At 44.0% G+C, this 27,869-nt stretch overlaps 1 protein-coding gene across 1 annotated transcript in view; it reads left to right on the forward strand.

Annotated features, from left to right (window-relative positions):
* The window catches only part of TSEN15 (tRNA splicing endonuclease subunit 15), a 46,900-nt gene extending 20,217 nt beyond the window's left edge, over positions 1-26,683 (forward strand). The window contains exon 4 of the mRNA XM_088060619.1: positions 26,211-26,683. Within this exon, the coding sequence (XP_087916745.1) occupies positions 26,211-26,313 (103 nt within the window). The 3' untranslated portion in view covers positions 26,314-26,683. The remainder of the gene's footprint in view (positions 1-26,210) is intronic.
* Positions 26,684-27,869: the final 1,186 nt, after the last annotated feature.

The following is a 27,869-nucleotide window of genomic DNA, read 5'->3' on the forward strand; positions in this document are numbered from 1 at the left end:
GCAGTGGTCCCACTCAACTGCAGTAATCTATGGCTTGGTAGACGGTAAGCAATTTGTCTTGAGAAATTTTGCAAGGCACTTTGTAAAGCTGTGCTGTTGGCAAAGCACCATTCAAAGTGTTCTTTTGGCACAGGTATAGTAAATTTGGAAGGATCTCTTGCATTAATTGTAAACATCTCTGATGGCATTTGATGATTAATTGTGCAATTAACTTGAAGATGATAGGTGCTATCTTTTTAGGTTGGTGAGGTAGGAGAATCTGTCGCCCTGAAAAATAAGCCTTCTGATTTTGTTTTTCATAGTTTTAGACACTTTCCCAGGAAAGTAACTATAAACATAGATGTTTATACATTCCTTCTAAGAAGCGTCTTTTGATGTATGTTTCGCATGACCAGTGTGATTGGGAAGGTGGTAACTTAATTATCCAATCCCTGGTCATTGTAAAAAATCTATAAATACTGGAGTCAGGAAAATAAAGCTCTCTTTTTTCTATCACACCACTGAGATGTGTTTGTGTGAATCATTCCATGTCCTCTAGTGACAGAGAATTCACTCGAAAATGTGCAATGGGTTGGGGTACTGAGCATCCCACTGTCCAGTAATACTGGTAGGGTGAAAATCAACAATGAAAATGAATACAGTAATGCACACCTCTGGCCATATCCGGTGGACTTGTCTGTTCGTAATGGCCTACTCTACTGTTTTGTGAGCGGCTTTTGCCTCTGGGGTTAATTTTCCAGGAGAAGTTAGCTCAGGATCACCTTTAACGATATTCAATAAGGGTGCCAATTGTTGGGTTGTCAATCCTACATAGGGTCTAACCCAGTTTCTGATACCAAAAATTTTTTGGGTTGCATCATTTAAAGTACAAATTTTGGCTGAGAGTTGAATTGTTTGTAGCTGGATGGTCTGATCCATTACTTTGAGTATTTCCAAGGTGCTGCTGCACCTTTTCCAGTGCTACCTGCAGCCCAAATGTTTTTAATGCTTGTATCAGGCTAGACCGAATCTGTGAAAGGTGTTTTTTGGTTGGGGTTGCTATCAAGATGTTGTCCATGTAGTGATAGCAGTACACCTCTGGAAATTGTTCTCTTACTGATGGGAGTGCCTGTACAATGTACCACTGATAAATTATGGGCCTTTTTTTCATGCTCTGTGGCAGAACTTTCCACTGATAGTGCTTGACTGGTGCAGTGTTATTAATGGATGGCACTGTAAAAGCAAACTTTGGGATATCTTCAGGGTGTAATGAGATAGTAAAAAAACCATATTCCAAGTCCACAATCAGAAACGTATCATGGTAGGAGATGGCATACCAGGTTGCAAAGCACCCAGGCTTTCCATAACGGCACTGATTTTCCTTAAGTCATGTAGCAAGACATTTACTAGATGTCTTTTGTATGACAAATACTGGAGTGTTCCATGGGCTCGTTGATGGTTCTATGTGCCCTTGAACTAGTTGCTCTTGTACCAGGGATTTAAGGGTATGCAGCTTCTCTTTCACAAGTTGCATCCCCGAGTCTTTTGCTTATGCCACCACCAATGGATGTAATCATGCTTGGAGTTATGGGTCTCCCACTGATGGCAGTCCTAGGAGTTGAGGAATCCCTGCCCCAAAACATGGATCTTGCTGCAAAACTCTTAAGTTTTCTAGTTCCTGCTTGTGGTGGGTTTAGTGCTGGCTAAAATCACCAGTGTACTTACTCAATTCTTGATGTGAGATATGGATTAGGAGAAAGACAAAACAGGCTTAAAACTTAAAAGATATGAAGAAAACTTTATTAACAGAACTAAAAGATTAATAAAACTCAGAATAAAACCTTCAGAACTCTTTTCCTCCCCCTGCCTGACTGCTTTTCTTTCCCAACTGACAATGTAGAGACAAAACCTGGCATTTTAAATCAATTACCAACTATACAATAGTCTTTCATCAGTTCCTGTAGGGAGAGGAGTTTCTCTTGCCATGCCATGGAGACTTCTCCACAAGAAACAGTTCTCTCATGGCTTTTCATTTCCACAAATAGCAGCTGCCTGGGAAAAGATCTGCAATTGTGAAACTCCTCCCATTTTCACAGCATTCCTACAGCTATGTGTATGGGCCATGTCAACTTATAGGGTAGTATTTTTCAGGATGAGCTGTTCAAAAACAAAGGTTCTCTTCATCTATCTCTGTGATCATCTTCATCTCTGGGAACAGAGGTCGTCTTCTTTCCCTGGAGGCAAAGGGTCTTTATCACTCTTTCTCTCTGTTCAAGCTTCTCATGGGATCACAGCTACTTCAACATCTATTTCGCTTCATCATGGATACCTCTGCTCACATCTACAGTTTCAACACTTCATCCCCCCATACTTACTCATGAATTAAAAGGGATATTGTAGTGTATCACAGTTCATCTCCATGGCCTTACCAAAGGAACTTTCAGCCTCAATACTAAGGCATCTCCTTCACCTTCCATCTGGGGCTTGACTGTTTATTTACTGACCAACACGTCTTCATGTTGTCTTTCTATGTGTCATCACTCTGTCCTTTTTTTCCCTGGAGAGAGGGACATGGTCTGCAGGTCTCATCTGTGTAGTGAAAGGGTTAAATATTGCCCGGGCCTGTGGATGGTCACGTGGTCTCTGCCAGGGACTGTTTACGGAGGATTTTCGGTGGCTGCACTGGGGAAGGACAGCTAGGATCTCAGCAACCAGGCTAACACTCAAAGGCAGCACGGTCCATAGCTTCCCCTCCCCCTGCCCGGCAGTTTCTGGTGAAACTCAGCCGCAGCAGAATTTCAGCCGAGCCAGGGACCGGCGTGGCCCGGCGGTGCCACTGCAAAGGGCTCGGTGAGCTCCCCAGGAAGGGCTCGGCCCCCTGGGAAGGGGCCCTAGCAGAAGAGGACCAGAACAGGACCCGGCAGACTTCCCGGGAGGGGCCAGCACCGCAGCAGAGCCCCAGCCCAGCCCTGCCTGCCCCCAGGCCGAGCAGGGACCGGCCCTCGTTACCTGTTCAAGGCCGGAAGCCAAGAGAGCTTTCCCGGCCTTGTCTGTTTTTAAAATGTGGATCTCACAGAGGTGGATCCAGCTTCTAAATGATTTAATCAATTATCAACTCTCAAAACTAACCAGCTATTGTTTTTTTTCCAAGCACAGAGGAAGCTCCCAGCAGCTTCTCTCGGAAAAATAATTTCAGTGGGTGGTTTCTTCCTTCTTACTAAATATCAATTAAAGTGAAACCAGCACACTGCTCCTCTGTACTGTGTCACGAGGTGGACTCTACCATATACTGGACTGCCGTATATATCAACTTAGTGAGCTGCTTAATATCAAAAGGAATTACTTCTGCAGTTAGAAATCGCAGCATGATTTCTCCTACTGCAGGAGATCCTAGTCTGTACTTTGCGGCGAGCTGGTGCAGTTCAGAGTGGACCGGCTACTGAAAGGGAGTGTACTTAATCTGGCACAGTTCCGCTGCCTCTCAGCACCGGATATGCTTCAAATGGCCCATCCCCAGGTTCCCAACTACCTGATACAGGCATGTCAATCTTATCTGCACCCTCAAAATCCCCACTTAGAATCATTGCTTGCTTTACCTGTCTCCAGACACTGACTGGAGCAGGTGTAGCTACCGGCAGCGCAGCGGCTGCATCCTCTTGGGTTTCAGCAGAAAGGCGATGGCTCAGGTTCCCTCCACAGGAATCTCTCAAGTCCCTTGCTGATTTGTGTCCCTGTGGCTGTCCAAGCTCCGGCTGTGGTGGCAGCGGCGTGCATGGTACCATGGCTTTGGGACCCTGTGTCCCGCCAGCACGTCCGGGTACCTGTGCTGTCATACCTCGCGGTGACTCATCCACCCATGAGCGAGTGGAGCCAAGCAGAGGCTGGACCTTAGGCGTGATTGCACAGCCAAGCCAATCAGCCTTGGGCAGAGGCGGTCTGAGCGTGACCATGGTGACAAAGGGCTTAGCACAGGGCATATGCAGCTCTAGCACAAGCTAGAGATGAGCTATCACATGGGGGCTGCCTCATCCATCCTCTCCTCCTGCACACCCGGTGTGGTGTCCATGGCCCTGCCGCCTCAGCCGGTGCCCCATCCTCACTGCATGTCTCAGTGGGTGGTGCCTGCAGCATCCCCACTGCCATCCTTGCATCCCACTCGGCTTTTAACTGTCTCAGCAAGTCCAAAACAAACCTTCAGGGCTTTATAATGCTTATGGTGACTTCATCGCCTATGGAGACTGTCTTGATCATAAATCTCCCAGTCTGCTCCCAAGTTTTTATATCAATGGCAGCTTCTTTGGTTGTGTCCAACCTGTGGTTCTTAGACCACATCAGCAAGGCCAACAAAGCTTGCTCTTCATATTTTATCCCCCATTCTCATAAAAGGAGGGTCCATACTGTAATGACTGTGTTTTCCTCCACCAAAACCTGTCCTCCCATGTCTTCCGGCAACGTTCTTCTATTTACCAGGGTCTGGACCTAGGTGGCTTTTCACACAGCTCTTCTTAGGTAGCTCTTCATGCTGCTTTTCTTAGGTAGCTCTCCACACTGCTCTCCTCTGCCAGAACTCTGTCTCCCCTCTCTACCCGTGGCAGCTGCTGTCTGTCACGTTGGTGTCACCCCTTGTCACAGTTTTGGAGACAGATACATGACTAAACACACCAAGTTCATGCAAGAACAGCCAAAGTTTATTGATGGACACCCTCTTTTATAGGGGCTTCAAAATTCCTGTGCTTTAACATTTGATTGGTTGAATTCTTAACACCACCCAGCTCACTGACCAATTAGATGTCTGCCTTCAGTCTTGAATGGGACTAGCTGGGGTCCCCTGTTTGAGTTCTAATCCAACCTATCATTATTTTACCTAGGGATTCCTTTTCTTCTACTCTTTAATGAACTAGGCTACTGGAGTTGGAATCTGTTAGGGCCAATTTTGTCTGTGCAGCTTAAAGCCCAGCCATAGCTGTCACATTTATTGAAAAAAATCAAAATTGAAATAATGGAAAACCACTCAGACTATTCACTGAGTCTTCATAGAAGTATAGCAAACGTCATTTATTTCTATCTTTTGCACACTTTTATGGGGTCCTACAAGGTTGGTGGGGCTTAGCAAGCTACTATTGGTTAATACATATTGTTTTACATTCTTTTCCATGTACACAATGCCATTGTTTTTCTTTATTCTTGCTGTTCCAGGACAGTTTCAGGGACACTGCCTTTAATATTGTTGCCTGGATTGAAAGCTAGGTTCTGCAGACAGGCTTTTACTAAAATATCATGCTTTTGCTCTGTTAAAATGTTTTCCTACAATTCCCCTTTTTTGTTTTTGCACAACACAGGTTTTGGACTTGATTCATTTCAGACTTTTACAGATACAGGATAACATGCAGCTTACAATAACTATCTCTATTAATACTATAACAAGAATTAATTTCTCTTCTAATATAAGAGATTTTAACTACTTAAATAATGTCTCAATTGGTTAACCAACTTCGAACAGGGTCATCAACTTCTTTCAGGGCATGTAACTTGTTCTGCAGCTGTTTTAGTTGTTCATGTATAGAGACTGAGTGGTTAGAAAGATTCATACAACACATTCTTTCAAATCTTAAAACAGAATAACTGAAGAAAATTGGTACAGACACAACATTATGAAGATAACATAAAACTTCTGTTGACAAACTGTCTGTGTAGTTTTCAGACATAACTGTGTCTTGGCAGCTCCACTTCTGATCTTGCTTGGAGTACTAAGGCTGTATGGTGACTTCTCCATTCACTGGGTCTCATATTTTCAGGGGCAGACAGTCTGGTCAGATGAACAGGTGACCTTTTTGAACCAGTCAACAAACATAGGCACTTCTCCCCTTAAAGTTAATGCATCATTTTGGCTTAGCTGTGGTACACTTAATTGTAAATTCAGACTATATGATCTTTCTAAATTTTTGATGTAAATATTTCATTATTCAAAATGAATTGTGGTCTAAATTTCTAATGTACATACTACATTAATCAAATGCTTTTAGGGTATCAGTTCCTTATGTTTTTAAAAGTGAGATGTACTTGTATCATGCATACTAATATCAACACAAAACTATATACATAATGAATGAAAAGCCTACAGCAGTCAGAAATCAGTCAGATTATAAACATTATTAATAACAAATGTAATATAAAACTACTATTAACTACTAAAACACTGCACCAGCATCCCATAGTCTGCAAACAGACAACAAAATCAGTGAAGGATTGGATAACCACCTCCAGAAATGATTCTTCAAGCCCACTTCAAAATTGATCCAGCTGTCATATTAATAGGGTCAAATTGCTGAGTCAAAAAGTGACTCAGATACTGATTTGGTGTAGAAAACATCTGGATCTGCTGGCCAACATTCTATACAGGTAAAGCCAAGGCTTGGCCAGGGCCTAGGCTTTAAACTGGAAAGATGTCTCTTAACTCATTTTCAAAACATGGTTTTTAATAATAGCAGCTATGAGATGCTTAAAGCACAGCAAACTGTTGAAATGCATTTGTATAAAGCAAATGATCAGAAGTCTTAGGTAACAGACCAATTAAACCATTCAGCAGTTGGTTTAATCTGAAGTTTCTCTCATAACAGCTGACTTTCAGCAATGATACATTTTCTTGGAGTTCTGAAGGCACTCAAAAATAATAAAGCTACACTGGATTAGGCAAAATCAAATCTTCTTAAACAAGGAAAGGAGTAAAAACCAAGAAAACTCTGTATAGGAACAGCTATATAACTTGTTTACCAAGATGCATCTGTAGTTAGAAAACAAAAGGATCTCAGATGACACATGTCTAAAAGGTAATTGCACAAAAATATGTTAAAATATAAGAAGCTGGCTATAAATACAACAATGACACTCTGTAGATAATGCTCATCATAAAAATCCATAAATTCACATTATACAATGAATATGTCAGCAGTAAGTGTTTGAGAAAATCAAGATAATATTTTTAGAACAGTCATGTCTTAATGACCAAAAATGAAACAAGGTAAAATACTCCTAAATTTCCTAGTAACAATCACTGTTCTTTTGTGTTACCAATAAAAAACAAAAACTGCAGAAATTGCAACAAACAGTAGAACTCCCAATGAAATCAAGGGTGTCACAGACTGCATTACCCTCTATCCACAAGCAGGTGTTCATCAGTGTTCTATCACAGCTGTTTCAGTCGTAGTCATCCTCATCTTTCTAGGAAGGTAACTATACTTTGCAGTTTAGACAAGTGTCTTTTCACAAAACGTGAGACCATTTAAATTAAACAAAATTCAAACCTGGTAAAAATTAATTATGACAAAAGGAAATAACAAAACCTCAAAAGAATACCAGAGTTACAAAACAACTTAAAAACACTCAAACATAGTGAAACTTAACTTTGCTTAATTCTATTAACCCTCAATCTATATCAAATGAAAGCATAAGTCAATCTTACTCTATTATTACAAAAAGGGCAACTGAAAGCTTTGTATATACCTTTTAAACACAATATAACAGTAACAAGGATTTACTATAGGGGTTATAAGGATGTAACAAATACATCACAATTCCATGTCATTTGGTTTTGAAAATAACTCATAATAACTGCAGATGTTACTGAAAACACTTATAGTAGGAATTGCTTGGTATATGCTTAAGTTGGTTAGGATTTTTAAAGTGCAGTTTTACTAGAGAGAAACCACAACATGATTTGGCAAGTTACCATTCAGCTTTGTAACACTTTTCAGAAACATAAAGTCCAATTTTTAATTAAAATTCAAAGTCCAAATTGGTATGCATGCTGTTATATGTGTTTTTATAGCAAAAAGACTCACATTGAAATTACCTTATTAAAATTGTGGAAAAAACAAGCAAATGGATCACATAAGGTTAACTTAACTTTGTCTTGTGCAGTGACGTTCTCTTAGCTAATTATTTTTTAAACCATGAATATAAAGGTCATTTTATTAGTAGCTGTAAATCAGTCAATATTTTAACATTAGGTTTTAAAACTAATTATTGCAAGGTAACTTTTTACTTCTGTTAGTATTTACTCTAAACATTTTTAAAGAGGGGTTTTTTTAATTTTCTAAAGAATTGCAATAATTTCTGTAGTAAAACTCCAAAACTTTAAGAACTCACAATTACTTTGAAACACAAAATTAACTCTAAAAGGGTATATAAAGACATTCTAAGAAAACAATGAATCATGACTTTATAACAAACTGGGTACTATCCCAGTGCTTCTTCTTTGAGATGGAGCCGGGGGGGTGAAATGCCCACTCTGCTGCTGTTACCTCTAGAAGGTTTGAGTGAAGTCTTCGTCATCCCCCCTACATGCTCTTGCAGAGGGGAAAAACGGAGAGCAAAAAAAAACTCACAGAGTTAACTTTAAGAAATGCAGTTCTTTCTCCCAACATTTCTCTTGCTGTTCGCAGACAGAGGGAAAAGGACACGATTTTACAAAAGCAGGCAATGTTACATGAAAAGCTTCTCAGTGCCAGGTGATAGCAATGGTGACCATTGCAGTTTATCAACTTTTAATTACAGTAATGAATTTCAAACTAGGTGTCATATAGTTAGCGATTTTTTGGCTATTTTGTCTCCCTGTGAAGCTGCTTGAGCCACCTGTTTCTACTCAACTGTTTCTGTAATTGCTGATATTTGTCCAGCGTGGCCTTGGAGCTTCTTCTGCAGTGCCTGTGCCATAGGGGGTGCTTTTGTTCTCTGCGCACACTCCAATGTTCCCCATGCCCCCCCTGGGTCGGGTGGAAACCGTTCTAAATCTGGCTTCTCTTCAAAGGTAGAGTTAATATCTTGTCCCTGTATGTCCACAATCAATTTAAAAACTTTGAACATCTCCTTATTTTCTTCTCTCTGACTCTCCCCCCATCTCTCTAAGGGCAGCATAGAGAAGGAATGCTCGCCCAGCAGTGGGAGGTAGAGGCGTCTGCTGCTGTGACACAGGTAGAATTACGGGGCTCACAGCCTGAGCAGATCTCGCTTTCATGTCTTTTAAGGTATTAATTACAATCTGTCAAGTCAGACCATAAGACAGAGTGTCCTTGCTTTTCCTCGTAATTGTTTTCTCCCACAACTGGTCTCCTATTTCTCACCAATCTTCCACTGAAAAAAGCAGTGGAGGCATCTTCAAGCTTCTGTTTTCTGTAGCCCATAAAACGAGCTTTTCAAGGCCCTTATCCTTGACTGCTTCCATTTGTTTAATGAGTACACTTTGAGGCAGTTTGTGCTGCCGCAAATTCTACATCCATTCTAGCAGCCCTGGATGGGGAAAGGGTCCCGACTCCTTCTCCCTGAGTGCCGAAGCGTACCTGCCTTCAGTCTTCTTCCCAGGCCCCTCCGTCCCCAGCTTTCCCCAGCTGAGGTCCGCTTCCACGTCTACCCGCCATGCGAACCTGCCAACCCAGCTCCGATCCGCTTCCACATCTATCTGCCGTTCAAATCCGCTCTGCTGGCCCCGGTCTGCTTCCACGTCTATCCGCCGTGCGGACCTGCCGAGCTGGTACCCTTTGCCTGCAAAGGGTCCGTGTTCAGAGCGCCAGGTAATGGAAAACTGCTCAGACTATTCACTGAGTCCTCATAGAGGTATAGTGACCATCGTTTATTTCTATCTTTTGCACACTTTTATGGGGTCCTACAGGGTTGGTGGGGTTTAACAAGCTACTATTGGTTAATACACATTGTTTTACATTCTTTTCCATGTACACAATGCCATTGTTTTTCTTTATTCTCGCTGTTCCAGGAGAGTTTCAAAGACACTGCCCTTAGAATTGTTGCCTGGATTGAAAGCCGGGTTCTGCAGACAGGCTTTTACTAAAATATCATGCTTTTGCTCTGTTGAAATGTTTTCCTACAGTCCAGAGTCTCCAGATGGTGCTGAAAACCCCAGAGCTTTGGGGCTTTATTTGTTTGTTTATTTTTAGATAGCTTCCCACACTTGGACCCTAATCAGGATGCCTCAGCCTTTCCATTCACCAAAGAATGTCACTTTTAGTTCATTTTGTCCTCACTGCCGGACCCCTTCCCAAGCAGGTCTGTGATGAATTTTTGTGGTTTATTTTTAGTGTTGGTGCTGAAGTTCAGCTTCCGAGTTTCTTGCTGTTTTTCCCCTTCCCAAAATAAATTTGCAATTTCCCTTGTGTTGTGATGTCAGTGATTTGCTTGCCTCTATGCTGGTTCCAGACCAACTTTTCCAAGGAGGCTTGGCTATTAAAAAACAAAACAGAAACCAACTGATCTCATGTGCCGAGCCCCAGTCCCACTGCCGGCATCTTTGTGGCAGTACCACCACGTCTACCTTCCAGTGCTTCTGTGCCTTTGGGGAATCAGCCCCCAAGATCAGCCTTTGGCAAACATACAATTATAACCAAGTTTTTTTTGTGGGGGGAACAGGTTGAACACCTCCAAGTTCTCAAGCCCAAGCCCAACAGCACCAAGCTGTTTTGCTTCTCCAAGGAAGCAAAATTAGCAGCTCTGTAGAAGAGCAGCTCAATTGTGCATTCTGCAGCTTCTGAGGGGCAGCTCCAATCTCTGCTCCCTGTGACCAGTGAGAGGACCCAGGGAAGGGCTGGAGCTGTGCCAGAGGAGAGTGAGGCTGGCTATCAGGAAAAGGTTCTTCCCCTAGAGGGTGGTGGGGCACTGAACAGGCTCCCCAAGGCAGCCTCTACTGTGGCCAGCAGCTCCCTCCATCCCACCTCATCCTGGTAGGGAATGAGGAGTTCTCTTTCTCTGCCTTTGGTTTTGGAGTAAGCACTGCAGCTCCCCAGTTGGTCAGGCTATATTTAGCTGTTGTGTGGCATTTCCAGCTTCCTATTTTTGTAAATCCTCAGTTCCCAGGAAAGAGGCTGAGCCCCAGGTGGCAGGAGCTGTATTTCTGCTGTGTGACTGCACCTGTGCCAGTGCCGGAGCTGGTCCAGGCAGTGCCTACAGCTCTGCTAGTGAGATCTGATGCACAGCCTTCCCTAAAGCACATCCCACAGCAATTCCTCCTCCCCTTACAGTGCCTGTAAATGTTTTCCCCCTCTGTGCCTACATCTCCCCATTGCAACTACTTGTGAAACAATTTTCTTTCTCCTTGGCATCCTTTCTGCTGCCATCCCTGCTCCAGCCAGGGAACTTTAGGGCTTAAGGTTGGGTCACACTGCATTGGTTTCTGCCTACATGGGGTTGCACAGAGGTAGGTGCATAAATACAGTATATAAATAGCATGATAGATGGTATTGGTATGGTAGAAGCACAAGATGGCAAGATGGCAGGAAAATAACAGCAAATAAATCCAATGTGGGAACATCTGTACAAAAAGCTCTTTGAGTTCTCTTCTTGGTGGACAAAGAGTTTTAGGCTGTACAGGGTTATTCCTCAGACACCTTTAAAACCATGTGCTGGCAGCAGTGTCCCCTGGAAAGACCATGACTGGTTATGGTGGTCCTGGGACCATGGATATGAGATCCAGAGGGACTGGGATAACTTCCCCAGTGAAGCATGGAGGCACTGGGCACCTTCCCAGCTCTCTGTGCTGGCAGTTTTTCACCTTCCTTCCCCAGGCAGTGACTCCAACAGCAGACATTTACTGGGTTTTATTTAGTGAAGACCCCTTTCATGACCAGGTGATATGTCAACCCAATACAGCTCTGAAATTCATCACAACATGCTTGGCAGGTCCTTCAGGCTGGGTAAGGGACCTAAATCTCCTATTTCTTTTCATGTCTTTCATGCAAAGCTTTTCAAAAGCTTTGCTGTGAGAGGTATCAGGATGGACCCAGACCCTGTGGGGCTCTCACAAAGCCAAGAGAGGAAAGGGAAAAAACTCATGTTCAAAACACAAACACTCTTTCTGGGGTACAATGGGGTCCTTGATAGGTTTCTCTCTAGTGTAGCATCTCCTTGGCCCGAGAATAACCTCATAGGTCTTTGAACTTGTGGTCACTAGGCTCTGGCCAGATATGCAGTGTACCCAGGAGAGTCTCTCATTAGTGCTGAAGGTAAACCTGGATTTCTCTTTCTCAGTGCTAAACAGGCATCCACTTCCTGAAAGCATCTCAGGCTAAACCTGCTCTTCTAGGCTGACACAACTTTCCCCCACAGTCAGAGGTATTCCTAAATATTCCTAAATATTAGAAATGCCAGCTGTGATGATTTTGCATTAGTTAACATTTAGTTAAGAAGGGAAAAGCCAACCACAGAAATTATTTTTCTGAGATTTTTCTGAGAGAAGCTGCTAAGAGCTTCTTCTGTGCCTGGAAAAAAACAATAGCTGGTTAGCTCTGAGAACTGACAACCTATTAAACCATTTAGAAGGTAGATCCGCCTCTGTGAGATTCACATTTTAAAGACAGGCAAGGCTGGGAAAGCTCTCTCTTGCTTCCGGCTTTGAAGAGGTAACTGGGTGCTGTTGGGTCCGGCCCCGCTCTGCCATGGTCTGCCTGGGCCGGGCCGGGCCCCAGCGGTGACCGGGGTGGGGGACAGGAGGCCGCGGGGCCCCGACCGAGGCTGGGCCGGGCCATGGCTGCTAACATCTTGCTGACGCTAAGCCCTGCCCCGCTGCCGGCCCGAGCCGAGCTGAGATCCACCGGGCCCCAGGAGCAGCTTCGGGCTGGGCCAGGCCCCCTCCACCGGGGCCCACGCGGCCCCAGCAGCTGCCAGGCAGAGCGAGGGGAATTTCAGCTCGCAGCTGAAATTGAACCCAGCAGGGGCCAAGACCAGCCATGCAGCCAGCCAGAGTGGCTGCCACCATTCTGGCTGGCCCTGAGATCTTGGCACAGCCATCAGCACGGCCTGAAATCCATCACCGTCACTGCTTCGGCCACTGCCCGGCAGAAGCCATCATGACCATCTGCAGGCCTGGGTGAGATACTAAATCTTTCACTGCACAGATGAAACTTGAAAAACATTGATCCTGTCTTGAGTGAGAGAAAAGGACAGAGTGAAGACACATAGAGGACAACATGAAGACACCAAGATCAGTCAAGAAACAGTCAAGTCTCAGATGGGAGGAGAATGAGGTGATGCCTTAGTATTGGGCTGAAAGTTCTTTTGGTAAGGCCATGGAGATGGACTATGATATACTAAAATATCCCCTTTAATTCATGAGAAATTGAAAGAAATGGGGGGATGCAGTGTTCAAACTGTAGATGTGAGCAGAGGCATCCGTAATGAAGCAAAGCAGATGTTGAAGTAGCTGTGATCCCACGAGAAGCTTGAACAGAGAGAGATGAGAGTGATAAAAACCCTTTGCCCCCAGAGAGAGAAGACCTGTTCCCAGAGATGAAGATGATTGCAGAGATAGATGAAGAGAACCTTTGCTTTTGAACAGCTCATCCTTAAAATAGTACCCCATAAGTTGACATGGTCCATTAACTCAGCTGTAGGAGTACTGTGAAAATGAGAGGAACGTCACAATTGTGTATTTTCCAGGCAGCTGCTATTTGTGGAAATTAAAAAGCTATGAGAGAACTGTTTCTTGTGGAGAAGTCTCCATGGCTTGGCAAGAGAAACTCCTCTCCCTACAGGAACTGATGAAAAACTATTGTAGAGGTGGTAACAAATTTAAACTCCCAGGTTTTGTATCTACATTGTCAGTTGAGAAAGAAAAGAAGTTGGGCAGGGGAATAAGTGTTATCCTGAGTTTTATTATTCTTTTACTTCTGTTAATAAAGTTTTCTTTTTAACTTTTAAGTTTTGAACCTGCTTTGCCCTCCTCCTAATTAATATCTGACAGCAGGAAATGAGTAAATAATTCTAGTAAATGCACTGGTAATTTTAGCAAATGCTAAATCCAGTATATTATTTGGTGCATTGGCCAGGAAGCTCAAATTGGTGAACCTAAACCACTACACCAGTGTATACCATGGAATTGAAGAAAGAGGGGGAGACTTGGGGTTGGTGACTTTGGTTTGCCATGCAGGACCTACAGTTGCACAAAAAATGGCCAACCACCTACTTTGGGTCACCCAAAGCCCATCATCACCCAAACATTTTGAGCCATCTAAAGCCCCTTGTCACCCAATATTTTGGTTTTTTTTCCTGAATAACTGAAGATGCTGTATCTCTGACTATGATTGAAAAGTCTATCACAGTTTACCAGCATGGGGACAGAGTTTGGAGGAGAGGTTATTGCCAGAAGGAAAGGAAATTGAATGCAGGGCAGGTTTTTCTCACTGCTGTGGGTTTTTTTCAGCTGGAGTGCTGGGTCTCAGCAGGGTAGGGTAATTTGACCCTACAATGAGTAACTCACTGAAAGTCTGGATTGCAGAATTGCTGTTGGGCTTGGGCTTGAGAACTGGAGGAACCTGGCGCTAAAAATACAGCTCAGTGACTACTCCAAGCCCTTTTGGGCCGATGGGGACAGTGAACAACGACCAGCCACCACCTGATGCCACTATCACCCAGACAAACCAAAGGGCAGAAGCTACCCAGCTGGATCACAGCACACAGGTCTGTTTCAAAAGCTGTTCAAAAGCTAGTTTGTTCTTTGTACCTGGCAGTGTCAATTCATCCACACAGGCAGCACATTGAAGATGAGCCACTTAACCTGGCTCTCTCCTGAAGATGTGTTTCATTTTTATGCCGTTTTCACATGGGGAGGTGTTCAGGAGGCCTAGCAGTTTGCTTGTTGAGTCTACAGTCATTTCAGAAGCTGCACATTCTTGTAATCTGATTTACCTGCAGTGAAAAATGGAGGTGGGGAGGAGTGAGCAAATTTTGCCCTAGATTTTTGTTTCTTCTTTGCAATAAACTGTACATTCTTCTTCCAAACTGTTGTATTATGATATCCTTTTCAATTGCACTCTGAGGTCAGTGCTCCATGGTGTACACCTGCTTGAAGTATTCCTGAACTCCATCTCTCATTTGCTTTGATGCTTTTTTCTTTTCTAAATTATACTCTGGGTTTATGATACAGTGGGCTGCTGAATGGTTCCAGTATGGGGGTAGAGCAGATACAAGTGTAGTTAACTTGTTCTGTGCTTATAATAGAAAACTGAGCCCATAGATGATAATATTTATTATATGAACTGATCCAATAAGTTACTGTTGTTTCCTGGACCCACCACAAACTCTACTTGTCCACCTCTCCATTACTCACAAGCCTCTGAGCTGGGAGAAGTTGTTCTTTCTTGACCCCAGTGTGCAATACCTGGAAAAGCCAGAAACCACCTCAGTATTTAAAACTGGAGAGTCCATTGTACCTTCCTCTGCCCAGATAAACTTCTTTCAGCCCTTCTGCTTCTCCTCAGACATTTCCTCTGATGTTATTCCAGGGCTGATACCAGGCTCCTTTGATGCATTGAAATTCCCCAAAGAACAATACCCATCACTTACCTGCATGTATATATTCCTTCTCTGCCTAGAAGGAATACTTTTCTATGATCTTCCAATGTTTATATAGGTCATTTTTGTCTCAATCCCATTTTCTCATTGGAGAACAAAGGCTATATGTTTCTTCATATGTCACTTTCACTCTGTACAGCCATTGTAAACATGCAGCTATGAAGTCTTTTCTCTGTGTAAATATTGAAATATAGAGAAAGTATCCCAATTATTTCCAAGATTTACCCTTAGGGTACCCCTTCCCCTTGAAGTCTGTATTAGCTTTAGTGTTCACTTCAATTAGAAGCATTAACCCAATGGAATTTCCAAAGCCTCCACCCAAGTTTCTACTACCGGGGTTTACTTCTCCCAAAGCTCCCAAGACATATTCTGCAGATCTCATGCTAATGCAGCAATTCACAGTATCCATAGGAACTATAAAGACACTTTTAACAATCTGATTTCAGCTAATTTCTGGATATGAAACTGTTTGAGAGCAGGAGCAGCCCCAGTTGGGAGGCAGGCCTGTCCTGCTTCTCCCTGGGTAAGGTGTCGTTGTCTTGGTGACCAGCTGTCTTGCTACAACCAGCCACCATAAGACTGCAAAAAAAGGAAAATAAGGCTGGTTTTGTGTCTGGTTATCAGACAGTGAAAGATGTTTCAAGGCTTCCAAGCTGGCATTAGAGGGATTTGCTGAATTGCTGACGGTTTCTGCAATTTGTTATGGCCCAGGTATCACTGGTACACACAGAACCAGTTTATTTTGCAGTAAAACAGCCTCCAGCTCAGCTCAGCAGGAGCAGGGCTTGCTCACTGCCTTTCTAGCTCCCAGGCCAGCAGGATTGGAGCAGAATGGGGCTTGAGAAAGCTTTTCCAATGTGGGAAAAAGAGGACAAATGAGCATTGGCACCACTCAGCTCCAAGGTCTTGGGAGATGCTAAATGTCTGCCCAGGGCTGCTGGTCTTTTGTAGGCACTAATTTGCTGACATGACAAACACATCCATTTGGGTGGATCCTGGGATAAGCACAAATTTCCATGGCAGGAGACTGCATTGGCAAAGAACAAAAGCCCCTTCGTGCCAGCAGAGCCAGGTGCCAAATTCTGCTCACTGTAATCTCTCTGTGAAACCACTTATCTGATAAGGCAGGAGGAAGCTGGCTCCAGTCCCTTTCATAATTAAAGGTCTGGTGCTCTGGGCACGTATCTTTGGAGTAGAAATCTTATTATCCCACTTCTCAGCTGCCAAGGAAACATGGTTTAGCTGGACTGACTTGGAGATGTATAGGATGAGGATCTGTATCCCTTGCTTGTGATGAGTCTCTTGAATCTGATGAGTCCAGAGCCAGCTCCAAACTAGGTGGGAGCACACCTGATATTTCAAGCACGAGTATGAGCCTATGAGATGAGTATTTCCATGTCATCATGATTTAAAAGCTGCTTTAAGTTTTGGGAATAAATGGTTATGTATTCATACATACATATCTCTGGGTGGGTGCGTATAAAAACAGGTGTAGGTGAGAGATGGGGCTATTATCTCAAAAACAGATTTGATAAGGAAAAAAGTGTTTTTGAATATCTGGAGATGTGTCACTATTGGCCTTCTCAATGCCTTATCCACTGGAAGATTTTTCTGACAGATTTTACTGAGGAGTTCATTCTTTCACTCAGAGAAAAGCATTTATTTAACCAAGCTCCTGGCAAAGAATAAAGGTTGGACTGTCCTGCTTACATCACATAATTTGTATTTAAAATTTTTTTTTATTCCTCTGGTGGACAGGAGTGGTCAAGTTCAATAATCCTTTTAACGTCTACTTATAACTTGTCACAGCAAGGTGACCAAAGGTCTTCTTGTCCCATGGAGAGCAATGCAGTCTAAGGAAAAATATCCCATTGCTCTGTTATGGCTCTGCTTTTTGCTCCAGCCGCTGCACGACATGGGCTCCTGGCTTGTTTCTCACCATCAGTTTTACTACTCATGGTCCCTGTTTTTGGCATGGCTGCTCCTCCTGTGAGGGACATTCCTGTGCTCAACTAAAGTCCTAATCTTAAATCCCTATTAGAGCAGAAGAAATCTACTCCTCAATACTCTCCTCCATAAATCTGGCTGCTTCTGTGGTGCCTTGTAAGGTTTTACCCCCCAGATCTTTGACACACACAGTGGATTTGCTCTGATCTTACCATAAATCCACTGTCTTGAGCAGGACTGTTTTCCATGATGGGGTTTTCACATGTCAGTATTGATGCTCTCCGCATGGATAGCTAAAACCAGAATTTTAGAGTTCATCCAAGATAAACAGAAGTAAAAGGTAATAGTGTAACAAGCTAGTTCCTACTGAGTTCAGAGGGAGCATGGATGCAATCCAACAGTGTTTCAGGCCCATGGAGCACCTTCCCTCTGACTCCAACAGCCTGTGCATGCTTTGATGATCAATGCACTGCGGTGCATCAATTCACAGCAGCTGCTCATCTCTAGCTGCACAATTCGTGACCTCCAAGGTCCTGAGCAGAAACCCAACCCTGGTGGCAATCCCAGGATGAAAGTTCCCACTGGCATGTGCCTGTCTTAGTTCTGGGATGCCATTGCTGGGTGCTCATCCTTCAGCAGAAGGAAGCAGCAGGAAGTGCATGGCTCCTGACAGCCCTTCCCAGCCATTGGAATGGGAACAGCTCCAAGAGGGAATACTTAGCAGATGAAAGATGTTTGTTTCCAACGTCATCTAGCTCAATCTAGCTTGGATAAGCTAATCCTTTTTGTCATCCCTCAGACTCAGATGTGACTGTGTGATAAGGCCTGACAGTGAAACTGTCAGAACAGCAGGGAAAGCAGACCACTGCTGTCAAACACTTGACTTCTCAGTCCCCCTAGGTCTCTATTAATTCATTATGATGCACTTGGGCCATCAGTCTTTTGATCTAAAGAGTGGGAGACAGGAGTGTCCAGCATGTGAGCAGGTTTGAGTGAAGTCTGTCCCAGGCATTCTCTCAACAATCCCTCATGGAATATATATCTTCTTGCAGATGTCTGCCCACAGTCCTGGTCATGTGTCAGCAGCCAACATGAGCTTCTGTGCATGGGAGGACAACTCCCCAGAGATGAAAGGACAATACGGTGTTTGCTCCAAGAAAATGGAACAGGGATCTGTCCACACCAACCAGATAGCAAGTTTCCAGGTCACAGCTTCTCTCTTTACTGGTACTGAATTACATAAAAGTACACAAACTAAATTCAACCAACGACAAAGGCTTTTTTGTACCCACTTGCCCAGCTGGTTCTACCCATGGGGGAGTTGAAATTTCTAACAAGTCCCCAGGGCTTTTTCACCTTTTTCACCTTTTTTTCATCATAAGGATGGACACATCCCAGGGCACATGGCATCCAGGTGCAAGGTATCATCTTCATTTCCTTGTTCACACAAGCTTCTTTTAGCTCCAAAAACCTCATCAAAGCCCATGAGATCATGGCTGGAACCTAAACACTAAAGTTTTCAGCAGTGATAATGCTTAAAGAGTAAGCTGCCAAAGAGCAGGTGAATAGAATGGAAATGAGACAAGATTTCCTTCTAACCCCTGATGTGATAGACAGCATTACTCTGCAACGTGTCTTGTTTCTGCAGCCTCCAAAGCAGAGCTTGTGGAAGAACAGGGCTGGAATACATTTATCTGAATTCTCAGCAGCTGCTTGGTTCAGCCACACTTGAACCTCTCACTTATTTGCAAGTCAGCTGTAAACAGCCAGGGAAATGGCTTTTTGTTCTCACAAAACATTTGGGAAGTGCCTCTGTGTGCTAAATATTCAGAATTGTGCATATACAAAAATCTATTTGTTCTTCCATTGACAGAACCTCCCAAACATCATTCATAAATAGCAGCTGGCATGAATGAGTGCTTTGAGAACTGCTGAAAATGGTTTTTAATAGTTCCTATCTTCATACTTACAGAAAGAAACATTCCAAAAAGTAAGTGGAAATCTGTGAAATAAGGGATTTTTTTGGTCCTTTGTACAGCTGCCAGATACTATGTGCAAAAAAATTAAAAAAGGCATCGTTTGAGGTTCCCTGTAAGGGTAATTCAAAGTTCATCTGCTTGTGGGAGCAATTTAACAAATTCTTCAGCTAATGTCCAGATCCAACAAGTCCCCCTTTAGCTGCATCTTTGTCCACGCTTGCCAGCATTCCTGCTGAACTCAATTTAGCAGTCTGACACAGCAGCTGTGGTGTCCATTCAGAAACCTGTTCCTGTTTTTAAAATCCAGTCATGTAGGACGTCCCCTCTGCATTGCCTAAACGTGTTGCCAAAGCAATTGCCCACTGCAATTCCACCGAGATTGCTAGTTGTGCTCCCAGCCCACCATTGCCATGGATCAGTGGAGTGGAGTGGTTTGAGTGATGAAAATGTGGTATAAAAACCCAGAAATGCTCCAGAAGAACAACAACAAAAAAAATCAGTTTATCCACATTTGTGTCTCATTATTCCCTGCCTAGAGCATAGATTCCCTTCTCCCCAGATTTTAGGGTGTGGTGTTCCACAGCCTCATCTCTTCTCATGCAAATAAGAGCTCCCTGTGCATGAATAAGCAAAGAAGTTTGTGTTTCCCTCCTGCTTTAGAGAACTCAGCCTGTCTGGAAGCAGAAATGATGTTACTTAGGTGATGGCAGGAGGAAGGAATAGTAATGGCAATAGAGACATGTTTGAAAGCTGAAGGAATACATCCAAAATATTTCACAAGCACTTAAAATACTAATTAGCAAGTCAAGATGCATCAAGGACAGCAGTTATAATTAAACAAATAATTAGATTGCTTATACTACCAGGCTTGTTGTAGTACAAGCAGCTTCTTTTCATGGCACTAAACAAGAAATGTCTATATTCATGTCCACCCTCACTCTCCTTCCTGTTTCCTCTAAGCCATGGGAGCAACTGTTCACTACCAATATTTTCCACATTTTTTCCACAAATAGCAAGAAGAAGGGAGGAAGCTGCAGGTGAGCTTGGGCTGGCATCCAGCTGGGCTCTGCCTCCAGAGGTTGTGTACCTTGAGTTGGCATGAGGATGTGGGGTCACTACAAACAGGGAAGATGCACTTGAGACACAAATCCTACCTGGCCCCACTGCTGCTGTTTTTCTTCTGAGGTGCCATTCACTGCCCTCCTGCATTTGCCTATTTCATATAGAGGAGGTCAGCAAGGACAGCACTTTGCCATATTTCCATGCAGAGAACCTCGATTGGTGGCTCCTTCTTCCAGTTTCCTTATCCTTGGGCTAGGGATACCCACAGCGCACATCCTCAGTTGCTTTTCTCTACAGGAGACCATTTGTTTGGTAATAAAATCCAGCCATTTGGCACCTCCTGTTGATGGGGTGAATCCCTCCTGTCTCCTTTAGTGCGGTGCCACCAATCCAGTTCCTTTTCTCTGGTTTCCCTCTAAATGCTTCACACAACCTGGTGTCTGCCTTGTCAGGTCTGATAAACCTTCCTGAGGGACATCTGAACAATGAATAGACAATTTCCAAGAGCAGGTCCTTCCTTCTCCTCACAAAGGTGAAGAAATGTGCAGGACACACACTGCCCCTGAGGCATCCCTGGCATGATGGGAGCAAATCCAGAGCTTCTTGAATTGAAGGAACTCATGGGGATTTGATGGTGGCACTTTGACAACTGAACTTGCAGTAGCCACCCGGCTCCAGGAGATGTTGCTGTGCTTTCAGCTAAAGACCTGGAGGAGATGCATACAGAGCATGGGGATTGAAAAGAGTTAGGGAAAACATTCTAAGTGCTTTTGGAGCAAGTAGAGTTGGGGACTGTGACAGCATGAGTAAAAGCTGTGTTTGGGACAGCTCTGCGCTTCCTAGGCTTCCAAGCAGAGATGGAGGAGGCATCTAGTAAAAAGCAGATGGGTGTTAGAATCAAGGGCTGGGTCCCTGCTTCTGAGCTTCTTTCACACCTCAGATGGATGCTGCTTTTCCATACTTGCTGGTCTAATGCCATGCAGAAGGCAGGTCTCTACCTTAAATAAAAAAAATCCAGTTCTTCCCAACAGCCTTTTGACTTACAGCAGGAAAAACATCCCACTGCAGGGCCAGTTAAGCACAGCTCTCTAGAGAACAAAACAACAAAAGATATAAACACTTAATCTAAGCATTTAGACAAGCATCTGCATCTTATGATAGCACCAAGGCTGTGAGCAAAGCTGTCAGGAGAGCTGGAGAAGGGCCAGGGCTCAAGTCAGAAAGGATCTGACTGAAGGAAGCACTGACATGCCCAGAAGTTCTGGTTTAACTGGGTCTGGCCTGGCAAGCCAGGAGGATCAGTCAGTGTGGTGCCTTGAGGTTTGCTTGGGGCAGAGGCTTTGCACTGTCTCCTGTCACCCCCTCCCAGGATACAGCCCTGGGAACAAACTCATTTCCAGTGCCTGCAGCAGCCAGGACAGACATCTATTTGCAGGGTCACTCCTGTGCTTGTGATCACCCTGTGTGATGCAGCCTGGGAGCCTGCAACCTGTGTTTGTTTGCAATGAGCAGTCACCCTACAAGCAGAAATAAGGACAGCCAGGGAAAACAGGAGCACTAAGGTTGTGTTTGTTCCTCATGTGTACAGAAGGAACTGCAACATGGCATTGTCAATACTCACACAGACCTGATGGCCAAGGTGTGCTGACAACCCACTTCAGCTCTACTTGAAGCCAGGAGCACTGTGGTGACCTGTTTGCTGTTGGCTCACCCTGCTGTGTCCTCCCCATCCACCATCCACTCCTTCCAAAAGGATGCAGGACATCCCTGCAGGTCTCTCAGCAATGAGAACCTCAGAGCCTGGCACTGCTGCAAACACTGTCTCCAACCCAGACACAGGGTGTATGTTGGTACAGCCATTTCCCTGAGCCATGGCTTCATCCATACAGGAGCCATGGAAGCCAAAATCCCCATGAGAACAATGAAAAGAGTGTTTGGAGTAATTAAACTCTGTTTTAGTTGTGCTCCCTGCCCCAAGGAAATTGCCATCTCATCGGGGACAAACACAGATGTTATTGCAAAAACTAAGAGATGATAACAGACTGAGGGCTGCTCAGAGGGTTGGGTCAGCATCTGTTTGCCCTGAGCGCAGGGCATAGGAATGCTGAAATAGCTCTTTGTGAGGCCAGCGGCACTCCAATGCCTAATCCCTGTAAAACTCCACTACATCTGCACTGCTCCCAGGTGAGTGCATCCAATGCACCCTATCCCTGGTGGAGAGGGATCCAGGCTGTGTGGGTCCTATTCATCCACCCGCTTGTATGCAGAGTTATGCACATGTCCAGGGTCATACACACAGCCAAGAACCTGAGTAACACATCGGATGCTCTTATTCTTAGAAAGGATCTGAGTGTATAACAACTAATGACAAAAAGCCAATAGTGTCTAGACACAAGTCTGGTAACAGCAGTTTTTTGTCACGCTCAAGACTGCTGTGGAGGGGATGTAATGTGTCAAGAGCACAAGATGCTGCTTTGTGCCCATGTAATTCCTCACTGCAGATGGGGGGCAGTGCCTAAAAAATTTAGGGCACCTCCATGCTTTAAACAGAGCTTTGATCCCCAAATGGAAAGCACTCCTTGAAACAGAGCCTTGCTGCTGCTGCTGCTGCCTAGCTGTCCAGATTTTAACCTTCCGGGTTTTACAAATAATAGGTCAAAAATAGACTAGAACTAGAACTAGAACTAGAACTAGAACTAGAACTAGAACTAGAACTAGAACTAGAACTAGGATATGTGAAAAGGAATGGAGAGGAGGGAAAAAGTGTGCTGGTTTTAAGTATTCTGTTTTCCTGACTGAAGGCAGCTGTGGACACAAGGGATTGGATGCTGAGCAACATAGGGACTTGAAATCTCCATTTGCTGTCACTTCTGCCCAATCCTAATGTCCTTGGGACATGGACTGGTGCAGGAGGAGCAGCTGGCTCCAGAAGCATGGTATAAGAAGGATCAATAGAAATATATCCTTTGTGGTGACCTCTGTGTTGGCAAGCTCTGAAATATCAACTAGAAAAGCACAACATGATGCAACATTGCCCAGTGGTGGGCAAACACTAGGTCAGCTATGTCTGCCAGCCTTGAGCAACTAGGGTGCAAGTGGGTATCTGGATTGGGGAATTCATCTGAAAAGTATTTGCATTCACATTCATCCTCAAGGATGCTGCAGAATTGCAGCTGGGGCTCCAGAGGCTCCTGGTCTGTCCTAGACCAATTAGCTCTACTGAAATAGCTCTGAGCAACCTGGTCTAGTGGAAAGTGTCCTTCCCCATGGCTGGAGGTTGGAATTAAATGATCTTTAAGGTCCCTTCCAAGCCAAGTCAATGCAGGAATCTATGAAATAGGGCCATCACAGGGACTATTTGATCTTTAGTGATGCTGAGATCTCAGCTTGTACCAAACACTGCTTTTCCATCAGCACATGAGAGAGCAGGAGCCACAGGTTTTCCCCAGAAGGCATCTTTTTCCTTTGTCCACAAAAAATGAAGCTGATAAATGCAAAAGCATGCAGGGGTTTCCAGGTGTGGCTATTCTGGCGCCACTGACAGGCAGCAAAGGTCTGAGGCAGAGCTGAGTTTACATTGTGACATTTAACATGTCTGGCAAAACTAGAAGTTGAGCATCAGCTGTTAAGATTAGATCCCGACGTCAAAGAATTTGGAATTAGAAGCACAGGCAAAAGGGAAAGCAGCTCTACCTCACAGCAAGCTCCTGTTTCATTCTTGAGACACTCTAATTGCTACTATTTTTAATTACATATTTATACCACAGGCTATTTCTTTCCCTTTAATGAGACAGGAGTGAAATCAGCTTATAATATTTCTACATCTTTTCATGAAGGTTTTGAAGTAATTGCCTGCTCATTTTTACTTTTTCAGAGCTGCAGAGAAAGGGAATTGATAAGTACCAAAGAAATGAAAAGTCAGAGTTTCTTCCCAGCTGGGAGATTTCAGTGTGGGTAAGGAAAGGAGACCAGGAAAAGGGGGAAAGGGGGTCCAGGTCTGACGCATGTGAACCCATGGCCACTTCTCCAAAACAAGCTCCACCTGGCAGGAGAGTTCAGTGGGGAACTGTGGCCTTTGACAGAGTTGAAACAGCTTCAGAGCAGCTTGGGTTTAAAAAAATCCTGGTGCTCCCAAGTCAGGTGTTTGGTGAGAAGGCTGGGACCAGTTTTCCTGCACTTGGAAGTTCAAAGGCATTGCAAGAGAGGTGGTATTGTCTCTTTTGGGCTTGCAGGACCCCTCCTCTGTTGCTAGTCCAGATCTTCACCTCCCAGATGTTCACCTACCAGCCTTCAGGGTGGATAAGGTGAGAGGAACAGATCAATGCAGGAGGAAGCATCCTCCATCTCATAACTCTTAGTGAATGCAGGAATAATGAAAAGAAATGAGGAAAACCACCCCAACCAAATATTTTAGCTTCCAAATTTTAATTTTGTTCAACTAAAAACATAGAAAATTAAAGTTTTCACCATTTTTGCAAACAGGTGTAAATTTTGTTGAATCTTTTAAAGCTGACCTGTTACACTAGAGATGCCCAATTGCATTCAGGAGGGCAGGCAGAGAGATAAGGAAGAAACCTATTTGAGGTGATGCCTTAGGGATAAAACACATTCAGGGGGTGGCCTTTTCTGACAGTTGGCTAAGGCTGGCAGATAAAATACCCAGTGTGACTTGTAGAGTGGTAAAGCAAATGAATAAATGCATTTGGGATTATTTGGAGTAGTTTTTTGTGTGTTTGGGGTTTTTGTGAGTGTGTTTTTTGGGGTTTTTTGGGTTTTGTGTGTCTGTGTGGTTTTGTTTGTTTGTCTGTGATTTTGGGGAGGTGGGTTTTTTTGTTTGGTTTGGGTTTTTTAAAATGCCTTATAGGATCAGCATTTGAGGAAATAATCCTCAGAGGGGCTATTTGGGTACTGCAGAGCAATGCAGAAAGTTTATCTAAGGCTGAAAATCAAGGAATGGGTCCAATTGAAGTCCTGGATGACCTGACAGTGGGCTCACTGCTTATCCTTCCCAAACCACTTTCTTCAAGTCAAATGGCTCCAGTCACCCTCCTTCCCAAAGCAGGAGCAGGACAGGGCCTGGGGGAATCCCTGAGTAACCTCCCTTATTAAGATCCTCCAGGCAGGGCACAAACCACTGACCACTGCTCTGTCCCAATGACCCTGGCAGTTTTCCCACACTTTTAGTTGTCCACCTGTCCTAGTTTAGGGCAAATTAGGGAGGAAAACTCCAAATGGGAATTTCCTCAGGGAAATGCCCCCTCCCCACCAACTGATCCGGAAAAGGGGAAAAAAAAAAAAGTTCTTGGAGAGAAGTGGAAAAAGCTGTTTATTTAACAGAAATGGGGATGGGATGGCAAGTCTAGGAAGAAAAGTCTTTTTCATGTGGTGTAGCTCGGCTCGCTCAGGTTCCTTATCAGTCCTTTCGGCGCTGGTGGGCGGGCCAAAGGCGTGAGCTCCCGGGGTTTGGCTGGGTGTTCAGTCCAGAGCAGGTTTGCACAGATCCAAGAAAAGGAAAAAAACAAAGGTCCAGGGAACTCCTCTGCCTCAGCTAGCTAGAACTAACTAAAAGCCAGAGAGAAGCTCTGTCCCGCTGTCTGTCCGTGCTGCAGACACCACAGTCCAGGAGCGGGATGTGTGGGAGTGATGTTTTTCCTTAACACAAACTGCGCATTCTTCTTCCCCCTCTCTTGCTCTCAAAGCCAGTCTTAAAGGTACAGAACTTAATATATAACATAAACCAGACGGTTGGGGATACCTGTATCATAAAGTCACCCCAGGATACCACCCATCCAGGGTGTAACAAAAACTGGATACAAGAAAACTGGGGGACACTGCATCAACATCTGACTAAAGACAAAGCAAGTGGCATCCACTTCTTTTCCTCATCCACAGATTCGGTCACAGAATATCCAGAGTTGGAAGGGACCCACAAGGATCACTGATGTTCAGCTCCTGGCCCTGCACTCTCCCTGAGCAGTGGACAGCTTGGGAGTGAAGGGAAAAGCACTTTTAGGTTGTAAGTCAGTCTGTCAAGAAATTGCTACAGAAGCTTCCAGCCACAGGAGCCACTTGGAAGTTACAAGGAGCAAACTGAACTTCAGGGTAACAAAAGATGAACAACAACAAAAAGTGCCCCAAGATCTAACAAACCCTACAAGCAAACAGCAAAACCCAAAGAAAACCTCACCCCCAGAAAAGTCGGCCTGTATAAATAATTTACAAACGGTCAGAAAAACAAAACAGGAACCACTGACTTCCCCAGACTGTCAGAAATGGAGGAGGATGTCCACAGCCATCCAATCAAACTGCCTAAACCCAGGAAAAATAACCCCTTCCCTCCCCAACCTGCTGAAAAGACCCACAGCAGTAATGTTCCCAGCTGAAAAGTTATCCATAAAAAAAAAAAAAAAAGGAAAAAAAAAGAACAAAATAAAGACAGAAACCAATCAATAGTTTGTTGGTTTATTGGAAATACTTATGAACAATATTCAGAGGAAATTTTCTCAAGGGGAAGTCATGTAACCAAGTAGAGAACCCAGGCAGAGACTGGGAAAACAGATCTTGCTCTCTAGAGGGGATTTCTGATGCCTAACAAGTCCAAAGCCATCCACTCATTCTTACCACACACATACATCAAGACTCTGACAAAGATCAACCTTGTACCTTACTTGCTGGCACTCCTGAGGAGACACTTTATCTGGCAAAGCTTTGACTTACCAACTTAAGAGCTGACTGATGCCAGTAGAGTCATCCGGTTTTCAGAGGGTCTTCCAATCCCTTTCCTTTTTTCAGCTGAAAATTTCAAATGTTCTTTAACTAAATACCCACAGGATGATTTGCTGTTAATGGTCCTTGCAAGAGAGAATTTTGCACCAGAGGAGATAATTTTTGCATGGAAAGTAACAGACCACAATACAGGTATCGATAAGTTTGAATAAAATAAGGCAATAATGATGAAATCTGGTCCATGAAAAGATATCTTTGTCATTTAGCATCCATTTGAAGAAAATGTAGTTAAGCACTGAGTTCACATGAAGATTTTAGTATTGTGTTGCTTTAATGTTTTCTTTGACCACAGGTAGGAAATAACTATTCAGAGGATATCACAGTAGAGCATCTCTTCATAAAATCCACTTTCCATGTTCCTAATCAATAATGACATTAAAAACCTCACTGGGAGCTTCTGAACAAGCAGGGACCTTACTGCAAATGTCTGCTGGGGAAATAATAAATTAACAAATTCCACCAGGAATAAAACATCAGCCTCAATGGGCTGCTTGAAGTCTCTGTTGACACCCACACAGCTTCCCATGTATTAGTAAATAGTGGTGCTCCACCCAGCCACAGAAATCAGTTTATTTGGAGGTCTAATTGGCATCTTTAGCACTTGTAATTGTCTCTTCCCCCCGAATTTTGGCAGCCGAGATTATGAGTGGCCACCCCCTCTTTTGCATCCCCCTGGGGCTGTGCAGGTGAAACCCCCAGCATGGTTTCACACCCGACTGAGGCAGGACAACATTCCACTGCACAAATACTGGCTGAATTCTTCCT

This window comes from Pseudopodoces humilis, chromosome 10, assembly GCF_049639895.1.
Source record: "Pseudopodoces humilis isolate 2021_Gansu_Grassland_sample_001 chromosome 10, ASM4963989v1, whole genome shotgun sequence".
NCBI classification, from domain to species: domain Eukaryota; kingdom Metazoa; phylum Chordata; class Aves; order Passeriformes; family Paridae; genus Pseudopodoces; species Pseudopodoces humilis.